Below are 17,482 nucleotides of genomic sequence, written 5' to 3'. Positions count from 1 at the left end.
ATCCATACACAATCCTTCTCCATTCAACCCTATCTTCTGTTCTCTCCAGTCCTTCCTCAACAGACATTCCTCCTTTCGTAATGCCCCATTTACCCCATCCATCCATCTCATCCTAGGGCGCCCCCTCATATTCACTCCTTCCACCTCTGCCTTCCACACCTCTTTTACTAATCTTTCTTCCCTCATTCTTTTCATGTGTCCAAACCATCCTAATACTCTTTCATCAACCCTATCTCCCAGCTTCTTTCCACCCACTGTTCCCCTACTCACCTTCCCATTTCTCACTCTATCCAGCCTAGTAACGCCTATCATACTTCTCAGACATTTCATCTCAAACACATTCAAACTCCTTCTCTCTTCCTCTCTTCATGTTCCATGTTTCTGCCCAATACAGTGTTGTCAGCACAATCACTCCTTCATATAACCTCCTCTTAGCATCCATTCACAAATGTCTATTTCTCATTACACTTTTTAATCCACCAAGACATTTACTCGCTTCTCTCAATCTACATTCTACTTCCACCCCCATTCCTCCCTTTCTTGTCACATTTGCACCCAAGTATCTAAAACTATCCAGTTCCTCCAGTCTCTCTCCCTTAATACTCACTTCCAGCCTGCTGCCACTCTCTCCCCCTGTACATCTCATAACCTTACTTTTGCCCACATTTATCTTCAGCTTCCATCTTTCACACACCTTCTCAAACTCTGTCACTAACTTCCTCAATCCCTCCTCTGATCCTGCTACAAGCGCAGTGTCATTTTCTTTAACCATCTCTGACCCCTGACCCACTACCTTTGCCTACACCTCTCACACCACCCCATCCATATATAGATTTAACAGCCAGGGCAACATAACGCATCCCTGATGAAGTCCCACATTTACCTCAAACCATACACTCTCTTCATTTCTAACCCTAACACAAGCTCTACTACTCTCATAAAAACTTGACTGCTCTTAACAGCTTTCCTCCTATCCCATATATCTGCAATACCTCCCACAGATCCATAAAAGCCCAAAAAACATCCTTACCTTTTCCTACAGCTTTCTCACATATCTGTCTTACCACAAAAATCTTATCTACACAACCCCCTACCTCTCCTAAAACGACACTGTTCCTCACCAATTACTCCCTCTGTTCCTCTCATAATCCTCTCAATCAAGACCCTCCCATAAGCCTTCCCAATTACACTCAACAAGTTGATCCCTCTGAAACTACTACACTCACACTTGTCCCCCTTTCCCTTGTAAAGTGGAACTATATAGGCACACCTCCAGTCCTCTGGCACTCTACCCTCTCTTAAACAAATATTCAATAACCTCACCAGCCAGTCCACCACAACTGTACCTCCTTTTTTTCAAACATTCTGCATGGCATCCATCCAACCCAGGTGCCTTACCTGCTCTCATCATCTTAACAGCTGCTTTCACTTCATTTTTCTCCATTTCTCCATTTTCCTCACTCATCACTCTCATTTTCTTAGTGGTTCCCACTGCAACTACCTTTCCCTCCCTATCCTCCTTCACATTTGGTAACTCCCTAAATTACTCTGCCCACCTTCCTCTCACTGCCTTCTCTTCCATTATCATCTCTCCATCTGCACCTTTTACCTTTTCTTCTCTACTTGATTTGCCTCCTCTTCCTCTTTTAATTTCTTTCCAAAACAATATGGAAATAGAATAAGTAAATACATATCCAAATAGATGAGTGAGGAACTAATATTGTGTCATGTAGTGAAATCCTTGTCTCCTTTTATATATACATATATATATATATATATATATATATATATATATATATATATACATATATATATATATATATATATATATATATATGTATTTACCCAGTTGTATTTTACGGGACGAGAGCTATGCTTGTAGTAACCCTTTTTTGTATCTTTCCACATCCAGTCTATTCTTAAAATTGTGTATAGTTTTGGCATTCAGTGTTTCTCCATTCAGTTTGTTCCAGACATCAGTCACTCTATGTGGGAAGCTATTCTTTTTCAGGTCGCTTCTACAAGTGTCCTTCTTTAGTTTCTTTTCGTGTCCTCTTGTTTCTCTTCTGTCCCACTTTAATAAGTCATCTCTATTGAGGATTTTCATCCCTTGCAAAATTTTGTAAATGGTCAGTAAATCACCTCTTTCTCTACTCTGTTCCAGTTTTGACAGATGTAGTTTCTCCAATCTTTGTTCATATGTCAGATTTGCCAGTGTAGGTGCCATTTTTGTCACTGCTCTTTGGATTCTTTCTAATTTTCTTATGTTCTTCTTTGTGCTGGGTGCCCACAATGTTGTGGCATATTCTAGTTTAGGTCTTATCAGTGTAACCACCATTTTTTTTAACCATCTCCACATCTACGTAGTCAAAGGCCACTTTCATTGATCTTAGTAAGTTAAAAGTCTCTCCAAATAATTTGTTGACGTGTTTGTCAGGTCTCAAGTCACTTGAGATGATTACTCCCAGGTCCCTTTCTGAATTTGCTTTTTTGACTTCTTTGTTTCCAATTTTGTATTGACCTGATACTCTATTTTTGCTTTTTCCAAATTCTGTTAGGCTACATTTCTTGATGTTGAAGCTCATTTCACATTTCTTACTCCATTCCCATATTTTGTCTGTGTGTGTGTACAGACGCTCCCCAACTTACGTTTTAGTTATGTTCCGAACGGCCGAACGTAACGTGAAAATGAAAGTAAGTTGTTACTGTGCGTTCCAGTAATGTATGACCGTTCATACTGTACTATACTTCCATAAATTCTATTACCTTATCTTATAAAACACCCCTAAATCATTAATTATAAACATAACATTGTAAAATAATAACATTAATTTCAAATAAATTAAATTCAAGCAACATAAAGTGAGATGGTGGAGGAGAAGGAGGTGGGGGAGGAGGAGGAGGCAAGACATGTTCAGTCTGTCATTTGTGCCATGTAAACAATGGACGCAGCGTCATGCGTAAGTACCGTTTGAACATCTCATACTACGGAGAATGCGCTAAACTAAAAAATTCACTCAAAATTTTTTTTTGTATTCTTTCAAGTTTTATTATATATATTTTTTTGTACTTGGTGACCACATCGTCGCTGCATACTCCAATCTTGGTCTTATTAAAGTGACTAGTATTTTCTTCACCATTTCTTCATCCAGGTATGTAAATGCCACTTTGATTGATCTTATTAAATTATAAGTTTTTCCAAAAATTTTGTTTATATGTTTCTCAGGAGACATATTATTCATAATGACTTCCAGGTCCTTCTCATTTTCTACTTATTTAATTTCTTCTTCTCCCAATTTATATGATCCCACTATTCTTTTTTTGCTTCCAAATTCCATTATACTACACTTCTTAATATTGAATTCCATCTCCCACTTCCTACTCCATTCCCATACTTTATTGAGATCACTCTGTAGCGACTCACAATCTTCTTGAGTGTTCACTTTTTTCAACAATTTTGCATCATCCGCAAAGAAGCACATGTAACCTTTAATTTCTTTATCCATATCATTAGTATATATAGGAAACCTTATTGGGGCCAGAACTGTTCCTTGTGGAACTCCACTTATCACTTCATCCCAATTAGAATGTTTGTCTCTTATCACCACTCTCATTTTTCTTTCATGCAAGAAGTCTTCCATCCACTTCAGCAGTTTGCCCTGTATTCCTCCTGCAGTTTCTAATTTCTTTAGCAACTCCAGTTTGCCATTTCATATGGTCCATGTGATTTTCTAACATCGAGATTACTCAAGTGATTCATTATTTCATTCCTTGATACTTCTAACTCTTTCATAGGGTGGGCTTTCTTCTCCCACTCGATATCTCTAGGTTGTATGTTCTCCCTCGTAAACACCGATTTAAAATGCTTGTTCATAATTTCTGCCATTTCTATTTCCTCTGTGTATTCAACTACTCCTTGTCATAGTTTCTCTAATTCTTGTTTGTTTTTCAGTTTGTTGTTTCCAAATCTGTAAAATAGTTTTGGTTGATATTTACATTTTTCTATGACATCTTTTTCCTATTTTCTCTTTTCTTCTCTGCACACTTTTACATATTCATTTCTATAACTGGTATATATTTTCCATTTTTCAGGTCTTTTATCTTTTTTCCATTTCATCCAAGCGTTATCCCTTTTGTCTTTTAACTCCCTACAACTTTTGTTGTACTAACACTTTACATATTCTTTTTCTTGCTTTTGTCTTGGAACATATTTTTCCACTCCTTCCTTATAAATTGTTGTCAAAATATTCCATTTCTCTTCTACTGTTGTTTCCTCCTTGTGTATTCTTTCCCAGTCTGCTTTTTGAAAGAATTTTCTTAATTTATCAATTTGTTTTTTCATACATCAATCTTCCCTTTCTATATTGTTCGTTTTCTTCATGTATTTTTCCTCATTTAGTTCCAGTTCAACCAATATGTGGTCACTTTTACTTATTGGCATCTTATATTCAATCTTGTCCACTATTTTGGGTTCTGATGTGATTATTAGGTCCTGTCTCGATGGCTCTTCCTCATTTCTATACCTAGTATTCTCTTGTATCCATTGCGTCATTGTATGTTCTATAATCATATCAAGTAGTACATTTCCCCATAGGTCGTCTCCACCCTTCACTGTCATCTCTTTCCAGCAGATTTCTTTACAATTAAAGTCACCCATTATAACTATTCTTCCTCCATCTTGTATTATCTTATTCAGTGTTATCCTTGTGTCTTCTAACATATTTTTGTGTTCTCTCTCTTCCCATGAAGCTGTTTTAGGAGGTACATCATTTACTACAAACTTCCTGCTCTTCCCTTCCCTGTCCTCCACTTCCATCATAATCATCTCTACTCTATTCTTTCCATATGTGACATTCCTCACATTTATATCCTTCTTAGTCAGGAACATAGCTCCACCCCCTTGTTTTACCTCTCTCTTTCTAATCCAATAATTATATGCACCATGTCCTACACTGCTGGGTGGTAGTGGGCCTTTCAATTTTGTCTCTATAATTCCCATTATGTCCGGTTCTTTTTCCTTCAGATAATCACTCAGTTCGTTCAAGCCTGTTATTAAACCATCTATATTTTCTGCTACTTCCATCGTGTTTTCTGTTTGCCTTCCTTTTTTTGTCTGTTATGAACCATTTTCTCACTTTCATATCCACTACTCTCCAATAGAATTTCTCTTTGTCTGACTGTTCTTTTCTCGTTTTTTTCCCTTAGCTTCTAGTCTTTTTGTTTTCTCATCCTCTCTTTCCTCTTTATTCATTTCTCTTTTTATCCATACCTGTTTATAGTGATCACTTTTTTCTAGTTTCCCTGTTTTTGCTAAGATATTCTCTGCTGTCGTTTGTGACCTGAATTTAACCTTAATTGGTCTGGTCTTATCTGTATTGTATTTCCCTAGTCTATATATTTCTTCAATTTCTTTCCCAGCTTCTTGTTCATACTCTTGAACTACTTCTAATATCTTGTGTACCTTTTCCTTCTCTTTTACTCTTGTAGTCCTATTTGGATTATGCTTCTCTTCCATCCCTAATATAATTATACATTTCTTTTTGTCTGCTAAGTCTCTTACTATATTCTCCTTCTCTCTCATCACTTTAATAACTGTGGCCTTAGTTTGTTCTTTCATCTGTTGTGTCACTGTATCTCTAAATACAATTTTGTTGTTCTCTTGGATTTTCTCCAACCCTTGCTTCTTTTGCTATGGACTCTTTATTCTCTTTATTCTTCTTCTTTAATTCCTCATTCTCATCTTTTACTTCTTTTAACTGTCTTTTTAATTCTTCTATTTCTTTAGGTTTTGATTCTCCTTCTTTACTTCTTCCAGTTTATCAACTCTTTGGGTAACTAGTGTTAATTGGTTAAATCTAACCTCCCATGTTTCGTTCATTTTTTTTTTTAGTTTCTCCTCTAGATTTACTAGTTGGGGGAGGTTGTCATCTTCTCCCTCATTAAATCCATAAAAGGAGTTATCTTCTCTTTCCATTGAGCTGCTATTATTTATATGCTTTTGACACCTCTGCTCCCCTGTCCTACCTCGTCTGTGTGTTCTGCACCCCATCTAACATCTGGGGCCCATTTGTCCCCTTCCTCATTTCCTTCCATTTTCCTCAGTAATCCCTCTCTCCTTTTTCTTCACCTTCCCACTACACCATGAGCTATCCCCTTCCCTAATAATACAATAAAGGTACCCCCTCATTGTTGAGATCGACGAAACTTGAATTTTTCCTGGAGTTCTAAACTTTGCTGTCACTTTGACCGATGTGTGTGTGTGTATGTATGTATGTATGTATGTATGTATATGTATATATTTTCTTTTTTCCATCAGACCTTGTCATTCAAAAGTGGGTGCCTACTAGGCTTTTAATACAGATTGTTTTTGTACATCACAGAACCAGGGTAGCAAAGTTAAGTTACTACAAAGAAGCCATGCTATGCGGGAAGACACATCACCACCCCCAGATATCCATGAGCCTCCTCCATCAGTACCTCCATCAACTTCATCTTCAACACCCTCCTCGAACACCCTCACTGTATCACAGCCTACAGGAGGTCGGCGACGTCTTCGTCACCAGGGGTCCTCTCAAGGTTCCTTTGATGGCTCTTCTCCCTGCCTTTCACGGGGTATGATATTTTGTTCTTAGAAATTTATAATCAATGTATGTATGGTCAAGTAATGAAGATAAAAAATTGTGATACTGGTATTTGATTGAAACCTGTAGAGTTTTATTGTCGTTATACTGAAAGACTTTCACCAGTTTTCTATTATGATTTTGATTCATGATTTTCAGATTCTTCAATGGAATATACAGATAGTACAGGTGTTGATCTGCAACAGTTTATCATTGAAACTTTGCACAAAAATCAGAAGGACCGTATGATGCTTCTGAAGATAGAACAAGAACTCATCAATCTTGTTAAAGATAATAAGTAAGTTATTAATTACATTGAACATAAGTTATGTAATAGGTTATTGAGAGTTTTCACTGAAGACCTCCCATAGAAGGAGGAACCTAAATATCTTTGAGATCAAGTTTTGGGAAGTACGGTAGGTGTTATGAAGATGTGAAGCAAAGTAGGGGGTTGAAAGAAAATTTTTGGATAAGGTAAATCAAGTTTTAAGGTGGTTTAGGCATATAGAATGAGTGGATGGAAAATTTGGAAGACCAAAAATGAGGTGCATGTATATAGTGAAAGGGGCACTGGATGTATTAATCAATTAATCAACTGTTGCCTCAAGTTTCACCAAGTGGAAATCTTGCAGCCCCACAGTGGCTGGTAATAGTCCTCCCACTACTGTAGGAAAGGGTCTTTTGATATACAATGGTCATTCCAAAAGTAATGCCTCCTATTTCTTTAACTCAAAAAATTGAAGAGCTACGAAAACGGTAGTGGCACCATTAAGATGAGTGACCTTTTGTGCTCCAGAATTAATTTTTTTACATAGTCACCACCATTCTCAATGCACTTTTGCCAGCGATGAACAGGAGCCTTGACGCCTCAGTTGTAAAAGTCAGCGTCTGCCGAGGCTGTCCATTTTTTCATGGCTGCAATTACAGCATTATTGTTGGGGAAATGCTGCCCACATAATGCGTCCTTCAGAGGTCCAAACAAGTGGAAGTCTGATGGTGCCAGGTCTGACTATACAGTGGGTGAGACAGCACCGTCCAGCCGAAATTTGTCACACATTCCGTGTTCTTCAAACTTGTGTCTGGCCTGGCATTGTCGTGTTGCAAATGGAATGTTTCCCTTTTCTCTGGCCCACATCCAACTCTACATGCATTTCATTCACTGTTATCCACCGATCAGCGCAGATGAGTTGATCGAGGCGCATTTTGTTTTCCGGGGTGGTGGCTGTGCATGGGCGTCCGGAGCGCACTTTGTCACTCACATCTCTGTCACCACTCTGAAATTGACGAACTCATCTCCTAACTGTGCTGACATCGGCTTCATAAACATTCACCAGGTGCCGGTGAATGTTGATAGGTTCAATTTTTTCTGCCTGGAGGAATTCAATGATGCATCTCTGCTTTTGACGCATGTCCATGACAGGGATTGCTTTCTTTGAGTGTCACACCATCAATATCTGCAACAGAGAGATGAAACTTTCAGGTCATGAGTGCATAAGTTCAGTTATCATAACAATGCAATTTGCAATCCCCTTGGATCCCTTTGGGCAGAATAAAAAGATAGGAGGCATTACTTTTGGAATGACCTTCGTATGTACTGTGTGTACATTAAGAATATATATATTTGTACATGTAAATAGCTGTTTGTCATTCCATTTGTGTTCTCTTTGCACAAGATGCAGTTTCTCAATTTGGTAATTTCTTGCAGACGTACCCACCACAAGTTTCCACAAATGTCATCATACCAACGTATGCTGGTTCACCGATGTGCTGCCTTCTTTGGTCTGGAACATAATGTGGACCAGTCAGGTACAGCTGTCATAGTTAACAAAACCAGAAGCACTCGTTTACCAGAGCAAAGGTTTAGAGAACACTGCCAGGATGACCTTCTCATGCCTGATGAACCCAAGAGGTCTATCCTTAAAAGAGATTCTTCTTCCTTTGAAGAGTCACCCAATTTCAAGGTAAGAATAGTTTTAAGGGTATGGATCTTCTGTATTATATATGAATTATTGACTTCATTTTATTTTCTTGCAGGTATTTATAGATGTTAGTGTGCATTCTTTTTCAGTTTATTTCCCATGTGTGTCACATACAAAATGAATATTAGGGGTTTGTATGGAATTTGAAAATTTTCATTTGCAATTAATTTAAAGAAATCAAATTCAAGGAATCATCAAGCCTGGTTATTTATAGTTGTGCATTATTAGGTAAATTATAATGTGGAACTAGATTGTACAATTTTCACTAGTATATCATACCAGCAATATAAAACATTAGTAAATAAGTGTATAGATACTGTGTATCATTAGTGTTATGTGAAGATAATTACTTGTAACTTGGATACTAAATGGGAGAATGTAGTTTTAACTAAATGGGAAGTTGTTTTGGTGAACTGTATCTAATGTGCCTCAAACATTTTTACCTTGGAAGGAGCTTTTTTTCCCTCTACCAACAAGAGCATTAACTTGGCAAAAATATGTTTATTCTGGATTGTGTTTTACCAAGATGTATGTATTCATCAGTGTAAAAAATATTCATTGAAGATATTGAAATTTTAAGTACCAATGGCAAAGTAAGAAGCTTGAGGACTATTTGATAATGTCATTCAGTGGAACTCTTCATGTACTATAAATGGATGCTTTGTACTTACAGTGTTACTGGTGGCTGTTGTACCTACATATGCATGTATTTACGTAGTTGTATTATACGGGAAGGGAATCTGTGCTTGTAGTGACCCGTCTTTGTATCTCTCAGCATCTAGTTTGTTCTTAAATTTTTGTATGGTGTGTATGCGTATGGATATGGATATTTGGAGACATGCATGTTTGTATGTATCTAGGCTGAAGTCCCCCCATTCAAGGGTGATAGTCAGGTCAAAGCACACCTTCACTAAAACAGTCACTTACTTGCTCCCATCACAGCATCTTAAGGTTGAAGAGTTGACTCACCACCTCTTCCCATTCTAACCTATGTAGGTCAAATACATTGCAGCAAAGCACAATTCATTCTCCACAGAGCCCTACGGCTGAAACTGGTTTACCCCTACCATTTCACCATACAATGTGTGGCGCAGTGAATTACTTTGCTGCGCATAGGGGAGAACATAACGGGTGCCCTCTTTGTGCGTTACGTAACGTAAACAAACGCGGAGGGGTAAGGATCCACGGAGTACTCGTTGCTACATTTATTGGCAATAGAAAAAACGACTTTCTCATCTTCACACAACAGGTGCTGCCATTGAAACTATGGAGGGGCAGACAGAAATTGGGAGGAAGAGTAGAAGTAGTAGATGAAAAGCTGTAAAACAATACAGAGTGGCGCTCGTTACTAACAGCTTTTATACAGAATTACAAAGAATCTGAACATGAAATACGAGCAGCTTAAGGCTAAATTCATTATGACATACAAGAAGCGATATACCAGATCTAAAACTAAATTTGGCTCATAAACTCACTGAGTAGGCCGCAAAGGGAGCGGGTATACACCTGAAGGCGTTTCGAACCAGACTGCCTAGATGTGTGACGTGACATCACAAAACAGCAACCGGTTGTTACGCACCTTCTTAAGTCTAATTCTTTAAGTGAACATTGTACAAATAATGAGATGTTATCTTGCAACACAGCTTGCAGACAACTTACAAGGTGGGATTTTCGAGGGGAAACGAGCCTTACGACAAAAAATATGTAAACATGGGAATACACGGACATATAAAAAAGCCCCGTTACCTCTCGTAACGGCACACTCCCTTCCTAATATTCTAGGGGGAAATTACAAAATCTATTGACATAACAGTACAAGCTCAGAAATGGGTCTTACATATTCATGAGCCTTGTTGTCTACCAAAACTCTTACTTGGACTTTCCTGACTAAACCATCCTTGCTAGGGAATACTTTAATTACAATACCCAAGGGCCACTGTCCTTGGGGACACTCTTGATTTTTCACCAACACTACATCATCCACCTTTACATTTGGAGAGGAATTAACCCACTTTCTTCTAGGTTGCAAGGAGGAAAGATACTCTTTCTTCCATCTCTTCCAGAATTCCTCAGCAAGGTGATGTACATGCTTCCATTGTGTTTTGTATACTGCCTTAATATCTATCTCTTCAGGAATAGTTACAGGAATATCAGTTTTCTGAGTGAGAAGGATAGATGGAGACAAAACGAAAGGACTACTAGGGTCCGATGAAACAGGAACTAAAGGTCTGGAATTCACGATCTTACATACCTCCGCAAAGAAGGTTACTAACACCTCATGTGTTAATGCCTTGGGGTGATGGTTAGTCAGTATTACATTCATGATGTTGCGGACTATCCCAACCATACGCTCCCATGCTCCACCCATGTGAGAAGCATGAGGAGGGTTAAACAACCAAGTGCAGCCTTGACTTGACAAGAAACTATTGACATCACCACCTTCATCGGTAATGGCAAGCAAGTTCAGTGCCTTGACAGCACCTACAAAGTTCGTGCCTCTGTCAGAACGCATCAGTTTAACTGGGCCACGAATACAGATGAATCTCTTTAAGGCATTAATGAAGGAAGAAGTACTCAATTCTTCTACAGTCTCTATATGGATAGCTCTGGAAACAAGACAGGTGAACAGAATGCCCCATCTTTTACTTTCGAGGAAGGAACTTCTAGTGCGCCGCGTTTTTATATGTCAGGGGCCAAAGAGGTCAACTCCTACATAAGAAAATGGCGGATTGGGAGTAAGTCTGTCAATGGGCAAGTCTCCCATCTTCTGAACACATACCCTACCTCTTACCCTTTTACAGGTGACGCATTTAGAAATGACCTTAGAGATGGTACGTTTCCCTCCCAAAATCCAGAAACCGCCTGAACGGATGGCTCCTTCTGTAATCACTCTCCCTTGGTGGTGCATTGTCTCATGGTAGTGACGGATCAACAACAAGCCTAAGTGGGATTCCTTTGGAATAATAATAGGCCTTGCAAGCATACCAAGTACATCGCTGCCTTGACTCAACCTGCCTCCTACACGAAGTAGGCCCTTCTGGTCTAAATAAGGAGACAGAGATGCAATGGGACTGGAAGGAGATAAACAAACTTCTCTTTGCAATTTAGTCGTGGCAGACGAGAAATAATCCTTTTGGTATATCTGAACAATGAGATCAGCTGCATCTTCTAGTTGATCGGGCGACTTATGTTTGTTGCACATATGCCAACCTGAACAACACTTGTTACCTTGTTTGAAAGAACGGGCTATATGCTTAAGGAGAGCTACCGCTCTTACAAGTCTCCTCCAACAGGAGAAATTAGAGAACCTCTGAGCTAATGACACAACTGCAGGTTCTACATTGCTCTTGTTTACACTAACAAGGGGTTCAGACTCAATTGTGTAGTCTGATACCTTCACTTCTTTATCTGTCTCCGGGCTTACAAGAGGAAAACTTCCACGGGTGGATACAACATCCTCAAATAAGCATGAGGGACCTGACAACCAATCACTCTGATTTAGGTCGGTTATTTCGAGACCACGGGTAGCCAGGTCTGCTGGATTACAATCCGTAGGTACATAATGCCATTGGGTAGGTTCGGTGGACGACCTAATGTGGTCTACTCTGTTACTCACGTAGACATGAAATCTACGCCTTTCATTATGAATATAGCCTAAGACAATCATGCTGTCAGAATAGAAATGCCTTGCGTCTACGGTTTTGTCTAAGCAATCTGTGATGGAATTACTGAGATTAACTGCCATCACTGCAGCACACAACTCCAACCTGGGAATAGTATGACCATGGTTGGGAGCTACTTTAGCCTGTCCCCTCACAAAACACACCTGGTAGCTTTTGGTATCACTAAAAACTTTAAGATATGATACAGCTCCTACTGCTACTCTGGAGGCATCTGAAAAGGTATGAAGCTCTATCCTGTGAGCTTGAGACAAAGAAATACTAGCGAACTGACGATTGACGCTTATGTCCTTGAGGTTCCTTAAGGACGTTAGCCATCTGGACCATTTGGTATGGATCTTAGCTGGTATGGGTTCATCCCAACCACACTTTAGATTGGTTATCTCTCTTAGGAGTAGTTTCCCCACTATTATTACTGGAGCTAAGAACCCCATGGGGTCAAACAGACTGTTTACAACGGACAGTATTCCTCTTTTCGTCGAAGGCTTGTCTGAATCCATAAATTTATAGACAAAAACATCCCTTTGGATGTCCCATAAGAGGCCTAGGCTAGACTGCATAGGCATGGAGTCAGAAGTTAGGTTCAGCTCCTGAAGGTTATCAGCCAGCTCACTGGTGGCAAACTTTTCCAGCACTTTCTTACTGTTGGAAGTGATCTTGTGCAAGCGCAAGCGTCCTCCTTCTTGGAGTGCTGACTTAGAGTCTTGGATTAACTTGTAAGCAGTCTCTGCATCTGGCAGAGATGCTAACCCATCATCCACGTAGAAATTGTTCTCTATGAAATAGCGAACTTCAGGAGAGGCATTCTCTACAGACTTACGCAAGCCATAGGTGGCAATGGCGGTAGATGGAGTGTTTCCAAAGACGTGAACAGTCATCCTATACTCAATCAACCTTTTATCAGGGTCATTATCCTTGTACCAGAAGAATCTGAGGTAATCTCTTTGCTCAGTCTTCACTTTGAAATTGTAGAACATCTGTTCTACATCAGCTGCCACTGCTACAGCTTCCTGATGGAAACGTAGAAGAATCCCGAGAATACTGTTTGTCATATCAGGACCTGACATCAGCATATTATTTAGGGAGAACTCTCTGGATTTGGCAGAAGAGTCGAACACAACTCTGATCTTGTCAGGTTTCTTAGGGTGGTATACCCCAAACAAGGGAAGATACCAGCACTTCTGATCAGACTTCAATGGTGGTGCAACCTCAGCATGCCCACGATCTAACATCTTTTGCATGAAGGCCATCATATGCTGACGTTTTTCAGGCTTTGTGCTGAGGCTACGATGGAGAGACAGTGTGCGGTGCCACACGAAATCTCTATTATTACTGGTGGCTACAACATTAGGACGGAAGGGCAGTGGCACGACCCAATGGCCACTTTGATCCATGCGGAACTCTGAGTTCATGACATCTAAGAACTTCCTGTCTTCAATCGACAGGGCAGTCTTGTCATCATCTTTGGTTACTTTGAACAAATCATCCTTTACTTCAGAGACGTGAATCTGGTTACCACATGGTGCGACTATAGAGGGACGTCTATCATGTACAAAGGATGTTTTGAAACTGCTAATGACAGAAGGCATACAAGTGCCATGGAGACACACTTCCCCAATGATTGCCCATCCCAGACTGGTCTGTTGAGCTAGAGGGGCATTGACAGGTCCGATTCTCTGGTCAAAAATGTAATGGGCTGAAGGTACATCTCGACCAATGATGAGTAGAATCTCAGCCTCGGGGACTAGAGGCGGAATACATTCAGCCAGGTCGGACAGATGGGGATAGCCGCGAGCTATGGCAGGAGTGGGTATCTCTTCTCTCACATTCGGAATGCTGTCACATTCTACTAGCAGAGGGACATGTACCTCATGTGAGTTATGCCACGACATGATGGTGTAATTTTTGGTGGTGCGCCCAGAAGCGCCTGTTACACCTGCACAGGTAGCTAGACGATATGAAACCCGTTTGCTCTGCTTGTCAAACAAATCGAAAAACCCAGACCTTGCTAAAGAGCAATTGCACTGATCGTCTAGGATGGCATAACACCACACTCCGAGCTCTGGCTTACTTTCAGGATAGACTTTTACCAAGAAGGTCTTGGCGCAGGACTTACTCATGGAGGTGGGGTTACTGCATATCAAGGTACATTTGGAATTGACCGCAGCGTCCTCCCCTCCCTGAGTCTTTACTACGGGGGTAAGAACATTAGGAAGTGGCACTTGGTTAGCTACAGGGGAGCGAGGTATCTTATCTTGAGCAACCTCCCTTCCATGCTGTGTAACCACTTGAGTAGAACTTCTCTTCGACCTGGGTTCATCGTAGTGTAAGGCAGTTGCATGAGTATGGGCCCTACAGAGCTTACAGAAAATTTTCTCCTTGCAGCTGGAAGAAGGATGGTTACCTTTACAACATCTATTACACATACCTTTATCACTGAGGAAATCCTTCCTCTCGCTCACAGACATGGTACGAAAAACCCTACAGAAATCCAAATGATGCACGTAGGCATCGTGGAAGATACAAAAACCCTCCTTTTCTGCCTTTCTTTGCTCATTAGAACTAGCAGCGCCAACAGACCTGTCAGCGCCCGTGGTCGACTTACTGCCCCCGGACAACGTGGTGTCAGTCTTCTTCACACGTACTTGAGGAAGCTTAGAGGGAGGTGGCTTCTCTGGTTTCACAAAACCGTCGGCACCAAAGTTTTGATAAGAGAAACATGGATCATTCTCGACCCTTGCCATCTCCTTCACAAACTCAATGAAAAAGGAGAAGGGTGGGTACGGCACACCGTGAGAGGTCCTGTAGTTCATGGCTCTGCCAGTCCACGTTTTCTGTATACAGGGTGGAAGTTTTGCGACAATGGGATTGATACCTGAAGAGGCGTCATAATAGGCAAAGAGTGTACTGTATACAGGGTTAGCCTTCAAGGCTATCTGGTACAGGATGTCACACAGGTCGTATAACCTTAAGGTATCTCTAGGTGATATCCTAGAGAAGTTGGTGAGCTTCTTTTTAATCGAAGTCTCAACGATTGAAGGGGCGGCAAACCTGTCATCCAAGCGCTCCCAAATTCTACTGCACGCCATGTTTGGATTCTTGGCATTTGAGTTTCTGGTTGTATGGGCCCATCCTTTAGACTCAGGACCTAGGTACTTAACTAACAGGTCCATTTCCTCCTTACGTGAGATGCCTAACTCTTGCACGACTTCCTTGAAACTCTCCTTCCAAACAGCATAGTCTTCCGCAGTATCATCAAACGTAGACAGCCTGCTAAGAAGTAAATCCTTCCGCAAGAAGAACTTGCTCAAATCAGCAGAATTGGAGGTTGTCCCCAATCTAGGAGATGCACTCCGAGGAGGTTTTACTACAGGTTGTGACACAGAAAAGCTATGGTTAGCAACAGGTTGCTGCGCAGGTTGCACAGACCTCACCTTTACTTTCTCGGTACGAGGTTCAAAACTGAATGGAACATTGTTAGCAGGCTGTGAGTTAACTCTGAAATCAGAACAGGGCTTGAAAACAGGGCTTTCAGGGTTCAAGCCTACCGGATCCTTCTGACTAGCGGAAACATCAACTATACCACCCTGTTGTTCCACATATAGTTGGGTGCGGGTAGCAACTGTATCTTTTAATTGGTCCCAGTCACTGCACATTTCCCAATCATCGTCGGCTCCTAAATGCCTAAGTTCGGCTTCGGCTTCTTCCAACTCCTTTTGCTGTGTCATAACTTTGAACTTGGCCTACATTTCAGCCTCTTCTCTTGACCTTTGAGCCTCCTTGTCAGCCTTTTCTTTCATAAGCCGACCCTCCTGCTCGGCAAACTTGACTCTGATACGAGCGGTCTCCACCTTGGCTCGTTGCTTCCTTGCAACACTAACACTGGTGCTACTGGAACGACCTGACCTAACCGACCTTGAACTGCCCTTCGTGGGGGTATACAAAACTCAGAGTGGTCGGCGAAGGATAAAGGAACTTGACTGGACTTCAGGTCATCTTGTGAAAATGGTTCAGTGTGGTGTTCCTCTTCCGTGACTTCAACTGAGGAAGAGGAAGTATAATTACTGATTACCTGACGAAAAGATGCCTGAAAATCCCTGTCTTCGTGCTTCACTGATTCAGCACGAGCCAGACTTTTTGAAGTACGTTCACGCATTAAGAATTCCAGATACCTTTTTACAGTATCCTGGTACACAGCGTGGGCCTTATACAACCAAGGACTATGATTCGGTTCCTCCAATAAGGCCTGTACTCCTTCCCTACTTGCCTTTACCCTCTTTTCATGCTGATCAGACGCTCTCTGAAAACCCTCTTGCCCTTCGGCAGTTAGAGTCCAGAGTCTACCAGAGACAGGTCCTTCATCTATACTGTGGGTGGAAGACATATTGCCTAGCGAGAGAAGCAGTGACAGACAAAGTAAACGATAAGGAAGGCAAGGAAAAAACTCAACTTGAACGAAAACCACGGAGTACGTTACCACACTCCTAACTATACGACTATTTGGGTAGACAACAACAGATTAAAACTTACTTTTGATAAGGCACATTATTCGCATGCTCACATCAACATATGACAAAATTTTAGGCAAGGTAGCTTTGCCTTCAAAGGGAAAAAACAAATGCTTACAATACGATGGGGGTTTGTTATGTAAACACTGGTGGGACTTGGCGCCCGTACGTTGTTGCCACATCAACACCTTGCGCGTCGATACGATTACTAAGACGACACGAGATCACTACACTTAATTTCCCGCATCGGCCACTACACTTAATTTCCGGCATCGGCCACTACACTTAGTTTCCCGCATCGGCAACAACACAACACTTCGCATACACTCGCACTTATCGTTCGCGAAAACTAGCGACACATCAAACTTGTTGTGGTGACGACGAGGCGAATCTAGACGTGGCAGAGGTGGATGGGTGTGGTCGACATTCCAAGGATGGACTTGGCATACTGCTCCGGCTACCTTTTAACTCCTTCGCAGCGGCTCTTTTCATTCACCTCTTCACGAAAGCGATTTTCTCTCATTTTATTGGCATGGAGCGCCATTGGCTTCACTTTTCATTGTGGCGCAGCGAATTACTTTGCTGCGCATAGGGGAGAACATAACGGGTGCCCTCTTTGTGCGTTACGTAACGTAAACAAACGCGGAGGGGGTAAGGATCCACGGAGTACTCGTTGCTACGTTTATTGGCAATAG

General features: G+C 41.0%; 1 protein-coding gene across 11 annotated transcripts in view; it reads left to right on the top strand.

Moving 5' to 3' along the window:
• The window catches only part of enc (R3H domain containing protein encore), a 609,003-nt gene that overhangs the window by 335,467 nt on the left and 256,054 nt on the right, over positions 1–17,482 (top strand). For all 11 annotated transcript variants that reach the window (XR_012965819.1, XM_076175155.1, XM_076175157.1 and 8 more), the window contains 3 exons: positions 6,381–6,612; positions 6,780–6,918; positions 8,326–8,581. Coding sequence is in view for 10 of the 11 variants with exons in the window: in XM_076175155.1 (XP_076031270.1) it covers positions 6,381–6,612; positions 6,780–6,918; positions 8,326–8,581 (627 nt within the window). In the remaining variant the exon portion in view is untranslated. The remainder of the gene's footprint in view (positions 1–6,380; positions 6,613–6,779; positions 6,919–8,325; positions 8,582–17,482) is intronic.

The sequence above is a fragment of the Oratosquilla oratoria genome, chromosome 37 (genome assembly GCF_046742065.1).
Source record: "Oratosquilla oratoria isolate Oo_2021 chromosome 37, ASM4674206v1, whole genome shotgun sequence".
Lineage (NCBI taxonomy): Eukaryota > Metazoa > Arthropoda > Malacostraca > Stomatopoda > Squillidae > Oratosquilla > Oratosquilla oratoria.
Note: the sequence above shows the minus strand (reverse complement) of the source record. Positions and strands in the feature narration are given on the sequence as shown.